We start from the raw sequence: 18,407 nt of genomic DNA, 5'->3' as shown, positions 1-18,407 counted from the left end.
GTTACCTTCCCACCGTAGTGGTCCCTATTTTTCTACTTGCATTTTTACGTGCTTTCGAACTGCTAGGTTGGCAGAAGCTGGGTCGAGTAACAGGCGCTCACTCTGCTACACGGCACTCGAGAGTCGACCTGCCAAACTGCCGACCTTCTGATCGACAAGCTCAGGTCCTAACCCACTGAGCCACTGCGTCCCCTACCTTGACAATTTAGAGCTACACTAATGTTATGAAAAATAAACGATACATAATTTGGAAGAATATTGGATGAATCTCAGGTCGGATTTGTGAGGCCCTTTAAAGACAGATAATATTGGATTCCCCCATTAGACTAGATACTGTTAGAGAATATGGGTGAAGCACTTTGAATACTTAAAAGCACAATACAAAGTGTAAATGGTTTAGTTAATTCACTAGAGCTGGAGAAAGAAGTGTTTTTGTTTGGCATAACTTTTATGAGTAGGTGGGGCTGTGAGTTGTGATGTTACTACCTTCTGTCTCTATTAAATGTTTTCTCGGTGTTGTTGTTCTCTTTCAAAACACACCCTCCTCTCTTCTTGGAGCTGATGACAGTAGAGGCCCCAAGGCAGAGAGTCAGGAGCTAGTAAAATCTTGCACGTGGTTTGACATTTCACCTATATTTAAGCTCTTTTCCTTCTTATTGCTATAGAAGAGGATATACAGTTTGCTGGCTATGGAAGTATGGAGTTGAGGTCTGATACAGTGGCTGAATTTTCACGATACATTTAAACAGGTCAGTGAACCATGTAGGTGACTGTATTTGTACAACATGGTACACTTGCTTTTTGTGTTGTTGTAAGTAATCATACGTGAATCACATCTTAATGATTCAATGTATTGTACAAATGCAGTTATCTAAATAGATTCATCCTATAACCAAATTAGGTGTATTTACAAAAGAAAATTAATGTATATAGATAGTATTGAGTTGGATGTAATAATAGAGTGGTTCAGTATAAGGCGGATTCCTATGTTGGGGGGGCAGGATTTTTTGTAGGCTGTATTGCACATTTTTAGTTTCTTGTTTGAGGCTGCCACAGGATGTATTGGGCAAAACAGTGAAAATCAACCTAGTTATTTGGAAAGCTTCATAGCCAAATGTGTGAATGTGTGTGTTTGTGTGTTTGTGTTTAATTTCTAGGTAACATTACAGCCTATGTCTTCCTTTATGTGATTCACATTAAATTACCTTGACTGGGAAAAGCAATGAGATGAGTCAAGTGCTTTATTTCTGTATTGTTTGGTTGCTTAAATAAGGGAATACAGAAGAGTGACAGCTAGTTCAGAACAGTTTTATCCAGTTTTATTTTCATTTAGAAGAAATATTGGACAGTGATTGTAAAAGTATATAGGCATTCATATCATACTTCCAGGTACTCTTGGAATCATTAGCAGTGCAGATGAAAATAGTAGCCAAGTCAAGTAAGACATTTCAAGTATATGTCCTCAACATTTCTTGGGGGTTTGCTCCAATAAACAAATCCATTTGAGGCACTAGTTATACACATACGCAGGAAGTGTTGCTCATTCTTCCACAGGCAAGTATGATCGTTTATATGAAGCATAATTTAAGGACGGGAAACTAAACCATAAATTTTCAGCAATTATGACTGAAGGGAAGTTCTGGAAACAACCAAAAAGTAATTAGGTTTTTTTTTAATGTGATTGTGTACCCATCTTCAATAAGATGCTTTTACTGAAGGATCCCCTTTGATAATGTGGTCCTGGAAATTATTCCATGTGTGTCTTCTTGTATTTGTTGTCACTGTGTGTTGGGGGGAGAGAGCACGGGGGGGGGGAGGCTCAGCTAATCTCAATGTACACATGTTGTACTTTGACAATAAAGGTTTATTATTATTATTATTATTATTATTATTATTATTATTATTATTATTATCATTATTATTATTATTATTATTATTATTGCATACATATATACTATTGGTATAAAATGACTGGCCCATAAGGAGAAAGTAGTGACAGGTGGGAAAATTCTGCTAAACCCAGGAGAAGTAAGTGGGTTGTAACTTATCCTGGGTTGACTATTCCAGACAGCCAGGGATTTTGATTTCTATGATCTATTGTTAAGAAAAGAATTGATTGTGTTTTTCTTTTGTGGGACACCTCTTCTGCTATAAATGATGCCTATTGACATTGCATTTTGAAAGCAGAGTAAAGTCTGCTTAAGATACAGAGAAAAACAACTGGAAATCAGAAATAAAAAAGAATCAGGCCTATGTACATTCTTCTTCTAAAGAACAAAGTAAAAGGGGATTTTTATTTATTTGACTGCTGTATGACTGACTACTAAAGTTGGTAAATAATGGGTCAGTTTTCTTTTCTCCTCTTTACAAATTGTTGTCCATTTTTTTTACTGCGTAACCCAGACTAGTAAAGTAATATGAACACACATTTAAAGACAAAAACTCAGATTCAGTTGTCTCCATCATTCCATCAATCCAGTTCAAAAAGAAAACAACAAATTGCTTGGGGCAATTCAGCACTAGTTATTTGTGGACAGCACCCCAAATAAAATACTGTGTGAAACTATTTGCTACTTTCTACTGGGGGAACATATATAGTTATACTGATGATGTCAAAATTAAAGGAAGTTCCGCTTGGACATAGAGGAAGCAAGACGTTTTTTTTTTAAAGGAACTATGGAAAGATTTAGATTGAGCTGACTGAGATGTTGCTTCTAATCATTCAATGTGACCCTGCCCTAAATTTATACATCTTCAAACTGGGTGATTGTGTTTGCATACCAACAGCATGGTTTAAAGTTATGACATTTTTCAGTTAAAAGTATATTTATTTTCCCCCAGATCTGTTCATTGACAAATTTCTCTAGTTTTTATATAAGTTATTAAGAGTTGACTGTGCCCAACAAAGAGTAGTTTCTAATACTTATTCAGATCTGGAATGATGGAATATTCTCATAGTAAGCTTGTTTCTTACCAAGATACCATAAAACCTCTATATCTATGTGCTGCAGCAACCCTGGGTACTGCAGCAAATCCATAGGAGATTCATGGGTTATTTTCTTTTAATTTTTCAAGGAAATACAGCAATACTCATCATCTATGGACATTGCATGAGCTACTAGCCTAGAGTGCTGTGAAAAAGATTACTGAGACTATAATAAGGGTACTGTGACCTGAGATCATTTGGGAATCTTTACATTATATTAATAAAATAATTGCTTTGTGTGATGAAATATGTTTTAGATCTCTGGACCCCTTATCCTGAGACAAAAGTTACTGCTAAGGATAAAATCCTTTAAGATAGTGATGGGCATCATGTGGCATTTCAGTTGCTATTGAACTCCAGTTTCAGTTTTCCTGAATAATTGTTGTAAATCAGAATGCTATTTTTTCCACAAGCCACATATTAAAGGAAATAGTTTGGTTTGGACCAGAAAATTTTGCAAAAGAAACAATGACAGGGGTTCCTCTATAGCCTTCAATTTCAGTTTTGCTGTCATGGTGCTAATTAGAATGACAGTTGAAAGTGCTGTTTGTGTGCATGGAAAATTCTCTTCTACCAGCATTCTTTCCATAAATACAACAAGTCTGGGGGAAAGGAACAAGTTAGTTTATTAGTAGTTCTCTAAATGATTTGTAGTAAATCCGCTAAGTTTGTTGAAAAACTGTCATTCTCTTCATCCTCTGTTTTAAACTGAAGTGAAAAATGTCTGCAAAACTTGTAACTTTTTCTTACAATGAAGATAGTTTTTTTATTTCTTTTACTGAAAACAATTTTAATAGCTTTAAATTCAAAATATACAATTTTTTCCCTAGACTTTACTTAATGGATTTTGGGGTTCTAGTAGAACCAGATCTGATTTAGTCTGTTCCCTCCTTACGGAATCAAACATTTCACTGACACCAAAGGAGGTTTTGAATTCTAAAAAGCTAGCAGTATAAAAACATTAATATATTCATGGAGTCCTTGGTCTCTCTGAGTTCAGCTGTTTGCTTGCAGACATTTCATCACCTGACTGGATACCTAGTTGGATAATTAAACTTTTGCAAGCCAATAACCAGGAATACACACACACACACACACACATACATATATATACATATGTGTGTGTGTGTGTGTGTGTGTGTGTATCCCATATATCCCAGACATAGAATTTCTTTTTTAATCATAAAAGTGGATCTTTAGTGACCAGAAAATTAAAAGAGAAAGTACAGGAAAGCAGGTGTAGGATTTGGATTGCTGCTTTAATAATTCACATAAGAAAGTCAACTTTGTATGTCAAATTATACTGATTTCAGTGGGAAGTGAATTCAGCTAAGACTGTGGTCTGACTCTTGGATTCATATCCTGAAGTATCCTGCAAGTGATGAAGAAGATAGACAATTTTCATGAAGCAAATGTATTTTCTACACATCTTTTCCACCCTGCTAGACTCCAGACCCTGCAGCAGTTATTTTTAAATTTGCTGGTGCTGCAGGCCAAGTCCAAGGTAACAATATTTGCTTATGCTGGATGGAAAAAAAAAGAAATCAGTTTCTTTCTTTATATATCAACCCAGCTGCATCCGGCTCTTGGCAAGCTGTGCGCAGTAGAAGTTAACCAATTAACAGCCCCATTCTAAAGTACTGAAAATTTTCATAACTGCTGAGATGCTGCTGCTTTGGGAGAGAAAGCTATCAGTTTGTGCAAGAAAACATTATATTGGGTCTAAAGATGAGCTAAGTTATTTTAATCAGCTATGTAGTACTTAAAGCCCATTTCAACAATCTTGTCAAGTAGCTTGTGCTGCTATTCTGCATAGGAAATAGAATAGTAAGTGGAGAAGGAAACCTGGGTGGTTCTTGGTTAAGGGGAGATTCGAAAGGTCAGTTTCAGGTTGTCATATTACACCATGGCTAGTTCTTAAATCAAAGAAAGACTTTTTTCCCCTAAATCAGAATACAGCTTATTTGGTTTGGACTTAGCAAGTTTGAGAATCCAACCCATTGTGCCTTAGTTAAGAAAATCATGGCTTTGCAGAATGAATAATCTAAGCTTGCTTCTTCTTCAACTATCTGGAGCAATTTATGAGAAAAAAAAGGAAAGACTGATCTTCCATGGGCTCTCTACTATAGGCATGTGGGAAGAGGGCATGCAGAGCTCTTTATTTATTTTTATTTTTTTTAATCCCATTTATATCCCGCCCTTCTCCGAAGACTCAGGGCGGCTTACAATCTAAAGCACAATGTGCTTAGCCCTACTTTTTGAAATCTCAAGAATGGGAATGCAGTTATAACTTGTGAAGTTAAGCATTTGAGCATGACAAAGCTGTACAAGGCTCTTTTCATCAGATAACAAATCTAGGGCAGAGAGCATAAAGTTTTGCCTACTTGGACTTTAGCCAGGACAGTTTGATCCACACCCTGTTGCTTAAGAAAGAAATGGTTTGTTTATTTATTCATTCATTCATTCATCATAATTATATGGCTGCACATTTTACAAACAAGCTACTCTGAGAGGCATACCACAAAGGCAAAACAATACTAGCAAACAAGTAATATCGTTATTAAAACTTTAAAATTATAAAAAGCACAAAACTAAAAAATATTGGGCAAAGAGCAGTTGTTATTTACACTGGAGCTATCTGAATGTTTCATCAGTCCCGTGGGGTCCCCAGGCTGATGATACAAGCAAATTTTGACGGTCTTCTGGAAAGTTAAAAGAGATGAAGTCAGCTTCACTTTGACGGGAAGAAAAATGTTCCATAAAGCAGGAGCTCAGCAGAAAAGGCCCATTGCCTGAGACTCAAATGAAACTCCCTAACCAACAGGACCTGCAACATACCCTCAGCGCTGGATCTGGAGAAATTTACAGATGTAATCAGGGAGAAGCAGCCCCTCAAATAGTCTAGCCCCATGCCATATAGGGCTTTAAAGCCAAAATCAGCACCTGGGATTAGATTCAGAAAAAGACTGGTAACCAATGCAGCTCACAGAGAAGAGATGACACTCGTTCTTTTAGAAATACATTTAAGTCTCCCTGTTGCTGCATTCTGCACCAGCTGAAGCTTCCAAATACTCTTTACGGGCAGCCCCATGTTGAGTCTATTACAACAATCCAAGGACATAAATGACGTGAGTACAACCCTCGATTTAGGAACAATACAAAGTTGAGCAAAGGTTCTCCTAGATACAACTGCTACCTGCTCCTAAAGAAAGAGTTCTCAGTTCAGGAAAAACCCCAGACTATGCAAAGAATCAGCACCAAAGATGATACAGTCCTAGAACTGGTGGATCCCAAGCCCAAAGCTAGTCAGTTGAAATCTATTGTTCCCTGTCCAGACCCCCGCAGCATGCAGGCACTGAGATAAATACATAAAAAATTGAATATCATCAGCTATTTTACCCCTTGGGTGACAAATGAACTCACCTAGTGGCCTTATATAGACATTGAAAAGGAACAGAGAAGCACTGATCCCTGTATATTAGGGACCCAGGGCAGGATCTTCCCTCCCCATCACCACTAATTAGAACTGACTCTGGAGAAAGGAGGTGAACCAGCATAGGCCCATGTTCCCCACCCCCAATCCTCTGAACTGATCCAGAAGGATTCCAAGGTTGAGGGCATTGAAAGCTGCCAAAAGATCTGTAATGTATGCACAATCACCATCTTACCAACCACCAGATATCATCCAAAAATGTGACCAATGCCATTTCCACTCCATAGCTGTGTCTCCAGATCTTTTTCATCTAGGGTTTACTGAAAACTCTTTCACAACCATCTACTTAACCAACTTTCCCAAATAGGGGAAAAAATGTTCAATATAATAGGGTTGAGTGATGGCTCCTTGAGGAGGAGGTGAACTAAGGCCCCTTAAGAGGTAATAGAACAAATATATATCACTTGAATATACCACAGTTACAAATGATTCACAGGACAGCTCACCTCAAGCCATGATCTGCAGACTCAATAATGGTGGGGAAGTTCTGACGCTTTGGCACCCTTACCGCCACAAATTAGGCTTTAATAGCAGCTCTAACCCAAATCTGATTAAATTTGTCCCCTGTAGAGTGCCAGCCAAGTTCTAGATGTCTCTTCTCTAATTTCAGTTCCCTTAATTCCTCCATGAACCAAAAGGAGTGCCAGAGAGGGGAGAAGTTGCATATATGTGATTTGACCTAAAGGTTCAGGCCTTCCTATGGATAATAATTAATAATTAATCATCATCATCATCATCATCATCATCATCATCATCATCATGCTGCACAACAGCAGGAGCCCCAGCTTCCTCTGAAATCCATTCAGATCCATCAATCATCAGGATGGACTGACCTAAAGGGTCTGATCTCCTGCAGTAGATGGTGCCAGGGAATCCCATGGTAAGGAGGGCATGATCTGACCAGGACAAGGCGCACAAAAAAAGCTCTCCCAATTTCACATAGTCATTGCTTTAATAGGAAGATCTAACCCAGTGTGTGACCCCTCCCCCATTTCGGGCTCTGGATGACTTGGGATAAGCCCACGGCTCTCATGGTAGCCATGAATTCCTGAGCCACCCCAAACCCTATTCCCAGAGAAGGCAGATAATGTTGACAGTTGTTTCATATCAGTATTTCTTGTAGATAATGTGATCCTGATTTCTCCAGGTATTTTCCCCAAGGCTTATTTTATATCTCATGACTTTCATAATCTGTTTTGCAATCCAACAAACGGGGAGGATTGCGAATCTTGGGAAGATTTAAATTTTTTTATCCCCAAATTAATGCGCTCCACTGGAATTCAACTGCTACTGTGAAATTTATATATCTTTCTTAACTTTTGCTCAGATTCTGATAATTTCCTCTCAGCCACATTATCACTGGTTCATTCAGTCTACTAAATTAAAATGGGATTGAGTACTTTGAGTTTTATGGGAATCTGAACATCATCTTAATGAAACAATATATATCATATATTACATCATAATATTAGTTGTTTGGATGTAGTGTGTTATGTGAACCCTACACAGTCCTATTTTATAAGCCAGATTTAGAGTTTAGTGAATTATGTGACTAGCAATAATATCATAACTGTTTTTCTTTTCAGGACACAAACTAGAAAAACCTCATGTTTAACCTCAGGTTTGGTGGTAGAAAGCATCTAGAGATACTGGATTCCAACTCAAGTTCCGAACAGAGTAAAATAGAAAAAGAATACCGTAGGTAGGAATTGGAAACTAAGGTTCCTGATGCTCGGTTCAATGTACTAAAATCATTTACCTCTGAATAGTTTTTTCACATGGAGTTTTAATTCCTTCTTACTACTGTTATATTAGCATTGAAATGAAAGTCCTTCCAGAATGATTGAAATGATTTGCTTTGTACACTTCAAGAATTTTTGCTAGCTTGCCATTATTTTTAAGCAGAGAATAAATTATCTTATATATTGGGCTACCATACTTGTGCTCTAAGAAATCTGGATAATCACTAGATAACCAGCAAGAATGAGAGTGTTCTGTATTTTTTTAATGACATGTAGTGGGTTTATAAAGGTAAAGGTAAAGGTTTCCCCACACATGCGTGCTAGTCGTTTCCAACTCTAGGGGCCGGTGCTCATCTCCGTTTCAAAGCCGAAGAGCCAGCACTTGTCTGAGGACGTCTCCGTGGTCATGTGGCCAGCATGACTAGACGCAAAAGGCGCACGGAACGCTGTTACCTTCCCAGCGTAGTGGTCCCTATTTTTCTCCTTGCATTTTTACGTGCTTTCGAACTGCTAGGTTGGCAGAAGCTGGGACGAGTAACAGGCGCTCACTCTGTTACGCGGCACTTGGGATTCGACCCACCAAACTGCCGACCTTCTGATCGACAAGCTCAGCATCCTAAACCACTGAGCCACCACGTCCCTAGTGGGTTTATAGAGAAATCCAAAGCTGGAAATTGATGAAGCAAAGAATTAAAACTACCTCCAAAAATAGCACTACAAGCAGATACAGTGGCTGTAGTTGTTTGACTCCAAGCTGTGAAGTAAGAAGTTCAGTTGAAATGTCAGTGCACATTCTTTGATCATCAAATACGTTTCACCATTAAGAAGTCCTTGATTTAAATCTCAGTTCTTGATAAACGTGTTTTAGTGGCTTTAGGCAACCCACTAATTCTCAGCTATCCTTTACTTATCTTGTCTGCAGAATGGGAATAACAATTCTGGCCTATCATACAAAATTATATTCATTATCTAGGGGATCTGAAAGCAGCCACAAAAGCTAGCAGCAAAAATGGTACAATTCTCTGAATTGCCAGGGGTGCATAGTGGTAGTTGGGGTGTGAATATCTTTAATTAAATGGGATAATTCTTCAGGATTTGCCTCATAATTCTTTATCTGAGGCAAGGCACCTTTGCAGATGAAATCCCTCCAGCGCATCCCAATAGCTTTCACTCAGAATTCAAGGATCTTTAAGGTTTCTTTTAATGCCATCTCAGGAATGTCACGAAGCAAAATGGTGAATAACAATGAAGAAAAAGGGGTGGAAAATTGGGAAATGTTTTGTCCATTTCGCTTAACTTTAAACTGAAAGCAAAAATTAAATCTAAATTAATGTTTTGCCTATTATAATAGATAACGCATCTAATAAACAACAGAGCATTAAGCTTCTGTGATGGGTGTCATAACCTTTCCCTTGAACTTCTGTCCCTTAACAGTACTGTTCAGTTAACAACACTATAATCAGTTCTCATTCTAGTCTATATCCAGAGCTACGGTATGTGGCAACTGTGTGATTTGAATGATGGTTGAATGGGGCTCCAAGATGCTGACAGCATTCCACAGTATTTGCTTGATACATTGAATGAAATCTCCTGCCATTTTTAATCTGCAACTTATTGAAAGAGTGGGCTGGCTAGGGAGGATGGCAGTTGTAGTCCAAGTTGTATTATGGGCATGAGATTGATATTGGTTGGGAGTTTCTTCTAAATTTTCACTTGTCATGAATTGTGTCTAATAAGTAACCTATTTGATCCTTTCCATCCCTTCATTTAAACTTCCCAGGCATTATATTGTGACCTCATATTGGCATAGTGCTGACATCCTGGGCACTCTCAGCTGTATTAGGTAAACAAGATGACACCTTTCAGGGGGTAGGGTAACAGACTACATACAGCTGGTGAAGTAAGCTGGGTGGCATCTATCTTATGACTTCAATTTATCTCCAGAGAATTTCTGATAATAGTACCAAAAGTAGCTTTGAGAACTGGCGTTCCTAGATTTACTTTGTAGAAGATAATGAGGTTGAATGGCAGGTGGTAACCAAGATTTTATATTTTATTTATTGACTCCATTTCTGTATTGTCTAGTTGTAGAACTGGGCTTAGTTAGAACTGAATGGTGTTTTTTCATTAAAAGAATTACTGAAGCTGAAAGCAAGAAGCAAGTTAAAACTATTCAAACTAATTGTATCTTTGAATTATTATACCATTTGAATTATTACCCCTATTTTTTCTTGCTGTTCCCTTTTAATTGGTTGGCACAGAAAAATGTTGCCATAGCAGCCAGACAGGATGTAGGTGAGAAATAGTGTGTAGAAGAGCTGGGTTCTCTTTGGAATTTTTACTCTTTCAATGAAAACTAGCATCTGTTGGAAACATCCAGATATTTAGGGATTACTTCTAATGCTGTAACATAGTAGATCCATTTTGTAGATATGGAACCTTTTCCTGACAGTTTTTCAGATAGCGAAGATTAATATTATTTTATTTTTCATATTTAAATACTTCCATAAGCAGTTTATTTAAGGGGATGCTGAGAGGTGTCACGGGCACAGCCCCAGGTCCTCTGAATGGTAGCACATTCCTATTATTATACACCTACTATAATGGCTGAGCGTGTCTTATTGTGTCATTAGTTGCAAGCTCACAACATTTTCTATTCAGTCCAGTCCTTAAACTGCTATAAATAAGCAAATGAGATACCATAAATTAGTTAATGCCTGGGGGAAAAGTAGGAATGAGATTAGGAGACAAAATTTTGGGAACCGAGTAAGCAGAACTATTGTTCTTGTTTATTAGTGAATTCATTTTGGTGGAAAGAGGGTCTTTGTGTGTTTAACTGAAAGTCTAACGGCTGTTTTATCAGATAAAATGGAAACAACCCTCTGTTTTTATTTATCTCCTTTCTTTCCCAGCTTTTAAACGTTGTTTTTCAGTGGTTTTTCTTTTTTTCTCGTTCATCCACTATAATTTATAATCTGTTGAAAATCAATTTTAACTGCTAGTTTCATTTTTGTTGGAAAGTACTTGCATGCCTTCCTTGTATTGCGTTATTGTTATAGGCTAATGGTGAAAGCTGAGTTATAAATCGTGCGAATTAATATACCTTTGGAAACAAATGTGGGGGAATGTTAGGTGTGGGTTTATATCAGCCTTGTTCAGAGTTGCTTGATTTGATCTGAAAAAAATCTTGTTGACCGCTAGATGTCAATGAAGAGACACATAAAATAATATTTGCCACCATCCAATGGTTCCCTAAATTTTTTGTAGATTTGATAACCTACCAGTGATTGAGCAATAGCAGATGTTGCATTTTTATCACACTTGGAAGTAATCAGATAGTGAGGGCTAATTATGTCATCTGTTTGCTCTCTGTTTCTTTTATCTGTTTAGCCAACAAATTAGCATCCTCCCACAATGGCAGAAGCTCACCAGGCTGTGGCATTTCAATTCACTGTCTCTCCAGAGGGTATTGACCTACAGCTGAGCCATGCAGCTATCAAGGAGATTTACCTTTCAGGCCTGCGTTCCTGGAAGAAGAAATTCAACCAAATACGGGTAATGCAGGGGCAGTTGTAATCTATTAAAAATACAACATCTGCCGCTAAGCAAGGCAGTCATTAAGTGAGTTGCGTTAAATTTTATGATCTTTTTTGCTGTGGCTATTAAGTGAATCAAGCGGTCATTAAGGAATCCAGCATTCCCCATTGACTTTGCTTCTTGGAAACCAGGCAGGAAGGTCACAAATTCTGATCATGTAATCCCAGGATACTATAACCATTGTAAATTCATGCTGGTTGTCCAGGGCCCAAATTTTGATCACAAGACCTCAGGGATTTTGGAAAGGTTGTAACTTCTAATAGTTACAAATAGTTGTAAGTTGAGGACTACCTGTATTGCATTTGCTTCAGTTGACATAGCAAAGCTATCAGTGCATGATGTGACAAGGATTTTCATTTTTCAGCTGGATTGTTCAGAGCCTGATGCTGATTAGGGCTGAGAGGAAGTCATGGGCCTCCCTGAAAGAAAGCATTGGCTTTCTTGGCTGAGGTAAAACAAGAGCCTGGGTTTCTTACTGCTAGTGCAACACCATTACCGCTACACAGACTGGCTCTCAACAAAGATCATTAACACTTAATAAAGAATTTTTATCCTTGAAAAAAATATTAAGTGCCAGTACATTGGTTTTTAATGCTGGAATTATTTAAATTTGTTGAAATATAATGAAATAATGCATCACAGTTAATTTTTAGAAGTTCATGCTGCTCCTGCAAAAAAATAAGGTCAGTTTCACCTAGAGGAGAGGAAGTCAGAGAATAATTGACTAATGTAGGCAACAGTTCAACCTGTGAGTCATAGTTCCAAGAAAAGGATTTTATTTCTTCAGAAACAGGTTAGAGTGCCATTGTAGCAGAAAATTAAAACTCTCAAGTTCTTTGTTTTTCTACCTCTCACTTCTATTTCCTTGTATTGTCTCCAAACAGAATGGTTTTGTGACAGGTGTGTATCCCGCCAGCCCCTCCAGTTGGTTTTTCATGGTTACAGCCATCCTAGTAACCCAGTTGTCTCGTCTTGACCCTTCCATGGGCATGATTGACAAAATAAAGGAACATCTGCCGGTCAGGTAATTAGGGGAGAAAAAGAGACAAGTCTTCATAATGAACTAGTAGCTGTTAATTTTGTCAGAATGGAAGAAGCTAATACTCCGTCAGACCTAATGGTTGAGTTCAGATAGCACCCTTAACCCAGCCAGGTACTAACTGTCATAGTGTCTTAACTTTGGCTCTTAGCAGCACACAGTTTATAACTGGGTAAACAATTAGCATTGTGAGGAATGCAGAAATCCAACATTTCCTGATTCCTGTCCACATTAATCCTTTACTATCCTGCATTATTAGAATAATATTGTGTTTCATTACCCTAGGGATCTTTTCCCTATTGCCAAGACAATATTGTCTGTTAAGTAAGCAAAAGAAAAAAAGTCACTCTCCGGCAACCAAAATGTCCATCCTGACATAGAAAGCTCTTATATTGAATGAGATAAATATAGCCTAGTGTTGTCTGTACAGTGCCATGCTTACTAAATTAAAACTTTTTCTGTGATTGTACATTTAATTTAAATGTAAACCAAACAGCTGGATTATAACATACTAAAGTTACAAAAAAGAAGTTAAAACTAATAATTATACAAAGGCACTTGATTTTTAACTACCTTGGTTAAATGTATTGTGTGAACACAACCACTGACCATTTGCATTTCTCCATAGTTTGGGCAGAGGTATTTCAGAAACCTGAAGGGAAATGACTAACTCTGGGATATTTTGGATGTAATAAATGTGAGCTAAGCATCAGATCATTCATTTCCCTCCCCTCCCCCGAATCCTTAACAGTCCTTAAGTTTACTCGTAATCTACAAATACCGGTTAGTTTTCTTGAAAGATTGACTTTATCTGCCATCTTCCTGTTTTTCTCCAGCAATTATCTGTCAGATCAGGGTCTGAATGTCCTCAGTGTCCTGGCCTTTTCCACAGGACTGTGGCTGGCTCTCATTATGACCATGCGTAGCATTCTTAAGATGCTGCTATGCTACCATGGATGGATGTATGAGGAGCATGGTCGGATATCCAACACCACAAAGATCTGGTTGGTATGTATTTACAAGACAAGTGTACTCTTAGATTGCAAGTTGGACACAGGGCCACAGTTGCTGGAATCAAAGGGTGGCATACACAATTGCCCCAGAGTTTGGCTACTATAACCCTGGATGGGGCTGAAGCAGGCTTATAGCACAGAGCAATAAAAATCTGGGAGTTTTCAACATACCTGCTGAGCACCATATGAGACAAGGCTAACAGAGGAGACTATAAATGTTGAATGCACTTATTGCAATTATATTTTCCCTTTTCTCTGTAGCATAGGTTACCATATTTATTCATTTAATTAAACAGTTATGAGAGCAAAGATTTCAGACTGGCTTTAAAAGTTAGACATGTATCGTATTATGAAAGGCAAGCTTGATTCTAGGTAACTTTGTATATTCATGCAGTGTTATTGGCAAACTTACACAGTGCCACTAATTTCTTCTGGGATGTTTTTTTACCTTCCCAGTCTAACTTACAAACTTGCTATTCCCTGGAATTTTCTCATCCAAATACTAACCTTAGGTTTTGAGCTCAGACACATTTAATCAGATGTTGCTACCACATGCCTGAAGAAAAGAAACATTGCCATCAACAAAACTAAAAAATACTGTTCCAGAATACTCCTCCAGGATGTTAGGGGAATACTTCTTCAGTGTTATTTCATAAATAGGATAAGAGAGAAAGAAGGAGAGGGGACTCAAATTCATCTAATGAGTAGGTTCTCCCTAAATTTCTCAGTACTATACCATCTAACACAGGGGTGTCAAACTCAATTTCACTGAGGGCCGCATCAGCATTGCAGTTGCCCTCAGGGGGCCAGGTGGGTATGGCCTGGGTGGGCGTGGCCTACTGGGTGGGCGTGGCTAGAGTGCATATGGCCTACTGGGTGGGCGTGGCCAGCTCTACATCGTTCGCATCAAGGGTGCCTATGGGGGCCTGGGCAGGAGTGGGACAGATCTGAGGGTCTCTGGCAGAAGGAGGGTCTCTGGGCCAGGGCCAAGGCAGTGGGGGCCATTCCGTCACTGTTTCCAGGATGGCTTCGCGGGCCACATGAAAGCACTTCACGGGCCGGATCCGGCCCCCGGGCCTTGTGTTTGACATGTCTGATCTAACAGAATACAACTCACCTACAGATAGGTATGTCTTAGAGCTAATTACAATAGCTATGTTCAGGATCAGACTAATAGGTTTAGTTAAAAAGTTAATGATGGTTTATGGTAAAAGAAAACCCCACCATGGAGCAGCTTTTCCCAATCCGATGTCTTCTATACATGTTGTAGAATCATAATTCTCATGGTCTGGCTATATGGGAGGATGAGATTTCTATTCAGCACATCTAAGAAATACACACTTGGAAAGGCTGCTAGAGAAAAAATGACATGAAATATTGAAGACATATCAGTTGGGAAGGAGCCAAGGTGAAGGGCACAGATACATATTAAGAAAGAGCAGCAGGTGTGTCTGTAATTCCCACAATGGCATGTAGAAGAAGGAGCAATAAGCAGATCAGATAAGGATTTGGAGAAGATGTGGAAACATAAATACTCTTGGGGCGTAGTTCTCATACGACTGAGTGCTTCTGCAAACAAACATAAAACCCCCTTCCGGATATTTGGTATACTATGTCAGAAAAGAGAGAAGTTCTCTCCAGGATACAATGGTCTCACTACACTCAGTTGGCATCTTTCCTGGGGGGGGAGGTCACAGACCTACCACACGAGTCCAGAAAAGGAGGTGAAATGTGGCAGGTATAGTCATATTCCCACTGAGGAATATTTTCCACTTTGGATCCCAAAAGTTGCACAACTCATGTTATAACCTTTGGACCAGAGGCCTCCAACCTTTTGGGTACCAGGGACCAGTTCCGTGGAGAGAGGTTTTTCTGCAGACAGGAGGGGGTGTGGTTTCATGTACTGCCTGCATCCCGCAGATGGGGCTTTGCTTGTTTGTGCAGCCTGGTTTCTGGCATGCCACGGCCTGGGGGTTGGGGACTCCTACTTTAGACCAGGGCTTTTTTTCTCATAGAACGCTCAGAACGGAGTTCCGGCACCTTTTTTGGATGGAACCTTGTAGGGTAGGCAAGGTGGGTTGTATGACGTGTGTGAGTTCCGGCACCTTTTTCTTTTACAAAAAAAGCACTGCTTTAGACTAAACTTATGTCTGTCAGTAGTGAACCCCAGTGGCTGCAGTTTGTAGTAATCCAGTCTCAGGGCAACTTTAGTCATTTGTATTCTAATACAAAAGACAAGATGACTTTCTGGTTTCCCTTTTTTCCCTATTAGAAATGATTGGACTGGCAGCTGAATCTTGCTTCAGCATAATGTACTGAAGGGTTTAGGAAGATGTAGGACAGGCTACTAAGTATAGATATCTCGGTCCTGCACTAGTTTTACTAGTATCTGCTACCTGAAGAAAATATATAACTCTGTCTTACACAGTAGCAGGATTCACCATGTCCTATTCTATTATAAAACAGGCCACTTTACTGTGAATTAGGCCAAAGAAAAATGCTGGAGGGAAAAGTGAACATGTTGAAATGTGGAGTCTAGCTCACTTTTCCCTTTATCCCCTCACCCTCATAGGCTTTGGTGAAAATCTTCTCTGGTCGTAAACCCATGTTGTATAGCTATCAGGCCTCACTGCCTCGGTTGCCTGTTCCAGCTATTAAGGATACAATGCGGAGGGTGAGTCTGCAGCTTTTATCCATATTCTTCTTACTTAGAAATGGGTATTCAAAGATTCTAGTACTTACTTGGGATACTTGGGACTTAAGGTGAAGGTATGCATCTTTGTAGTAGTGGTGTTCAGAGGAGTCAAAACAGGAACGATAGAGGCCTACATTTGCAATCTCCATCCCCTTGTATTCCAACCATAGATTGTGATGTTATAGTTAAGTTGATTTTAACACCATCCGGCATTGGCTGCTGATTTGAAAGGCTGCTATTTGATAGAAATAACTATTAGCGCAAACTAGCCACAGTGAAGGCTGCATTAAAATTTTGTCCCTGTGATGCTAGATGCTAGTTTTTCATGTCCAAGGCTCTAGTGCACAAATGGAGTTGTCTCTTCAAAGCAAATTCCAGCTTCAGTAGACAGATTTTCCTTTGAACTAAAGCAGGGAAGGAAAAAGATCACACTTTCTCCCCATCCCTAGCTGCTGATCCTAATGATCACTAATACAAGATAGTCCTTGACTTCCGGTTTTCTGCAAAACTGCATCCATAGCAATCATTGGTTTACTTAGTGATTGCAGCGATTTTAATGACCATTGCAAAAAAAATCGTAAAATCAATTCAGCCATGTGACTTACCACTTTTATGACCATCACAACATATGTTTGTAATGTACAGGCTCCGTTATGGTCATATATCAAGAACCACCTGTAACTCCCTTTCCTCTCCACAAGTGCTAGAAAGCCTATGGAGATTCTCAGTCAACCAGATCATGGTTGTCCCAAAGGTGCTTTTTTCACAAGGCAACTGAACTTTTTTTGTTTTTCTTTGAAGGCGTTTCACTTCTCATCCAAGTAGCTTCTTCAGCTCTGACTGATGGTGGGGAATGGAAGGATTTCTGTTCCTTGCAGACAGCTGGTCATTTGCATCTTTTAGCAAGACACTGGAGGCTTATTTGTGTCATCAGGATCACCTGAGTAGTGCAAGTATGCAAGTAGTTGAAAGGACATAGACCAGGGGTAGGCAACCTCGGCTCTTTTACGACTCGTGGACTTCAATTTCAAGAATTCCTGAGCCAGCCAAGCTGGCTCAGGAATTCTGGGAGTTGAAGTTCATGAGTCATGAAAGAGCAGAGGTTGCCTACCCCTGACATAGACCATTCTTTCGAAGACAACAAAGTTCACATTCTCAACCACTGGTTTGAAAGAGGGTTCAAAGAGGCCATCTATGTCAAAATTGAACAGCCTTCTCTCAATAGAAGGGGAGGGATACAACATCATCTATCTCCAGTCTACAGTACAGTCCTTTCAACAGTTCCAAGAAGGGTCCACACCCATTTGTACTACTCAAGTGACCCTGAAGACACAGATAAGCATCCAAGTAGCTTTAACAACTTCTAAAAGAATGCAAATGAACACCCGTCTGCAAGGAACATAAATCCTTCCATTCCCCACCATCCAGTCAGAGCTGAAGAAGCTTCTTGGATTAGAAGTGAAATATCTAACAAGAAAGTTCAGTTGCCTTGTGAAAAAAGCACCTTTGGGTTAGAAACTATTGCCTGTGCAGCAGGACCCAAGCAAAGAATCTTCCATGCTGATGGATTCCACCTCCTCATGCTGGTCATTGGGTCTTTATGGAAAGGGAGGAAAATCAAAAGCTTTGCATCACAGTAGGATTTCATTACTTTAGCATGCCTGACGTTTCTGATACTAAGTTTTGGTCCTGACATTTGGCATACCCTCTTAGCTCTTTTTCTGTAACCATTTCAGATGGTGTCCATTGCCTAGCTCTGATTCCTAATGTGGGACTCTTTCCTGGTTATTGGAAAGAAACAAGTTCTGACTAGTGACAATCAAATTGGTATAAAAAGAGGCC

General features: G+C 39.1%; 1 protein-coding gene across 1 annotated transcript in view; it reads left to right on the top strand.

Annotated features, from left to right (window-relative positions):
* The first annotated feature begins 672 nt into the window (after nucleotides 1-672).
* Nucleotides 673-18,407, top strand: part of CPT1C (carnitine palmitoyltransferase 1C) — a 36,234-nt gene continuing 18,499 nt past the window's right edge. Inside the window, exons 1-5 of the mRNA XM_081343234.1 lie at nucleotides 673-749; nucleotides 11,612-11,776; nucleotides 12,703-12,842; nucleotides 13,694-13,865; nucleotides 16,443-16,544. Of these exons, the coding sequence (XP_081199360.1) occupies nucleotides 11,636-11,776; nucleotides 12,703-12,842; nucleotides 13,694-13,865; nucleotides 16,443-16,544 (555 nt within the window). The 5' untranslated portion in view covers nucleotides 673-749; nucleotides 11,612-11,635. The remainder of the gene's footprint in view (nucleotides 750-11,611; nucleotides 11,777-12,702; nucleotides 12,843-13,693; nucleotides 13,866-16,442; nucleotides 16,545-18,407) is intronic.

Source organism: Vipera berus (genome assembly GCF_964194415.1).
Source record: "Vipera berus genome assembly, chromosome: Z".
NCBI classification, from domain to species: domain Eukaryota; kingdom Metazoa; phylum Chordata; class Lepidosauria; order Squamata; family Viperidae; genus Vipera; species Vipera berus.
This window is presented reverse-complemented; position numbering and strand designations above follow the sequence as displayed.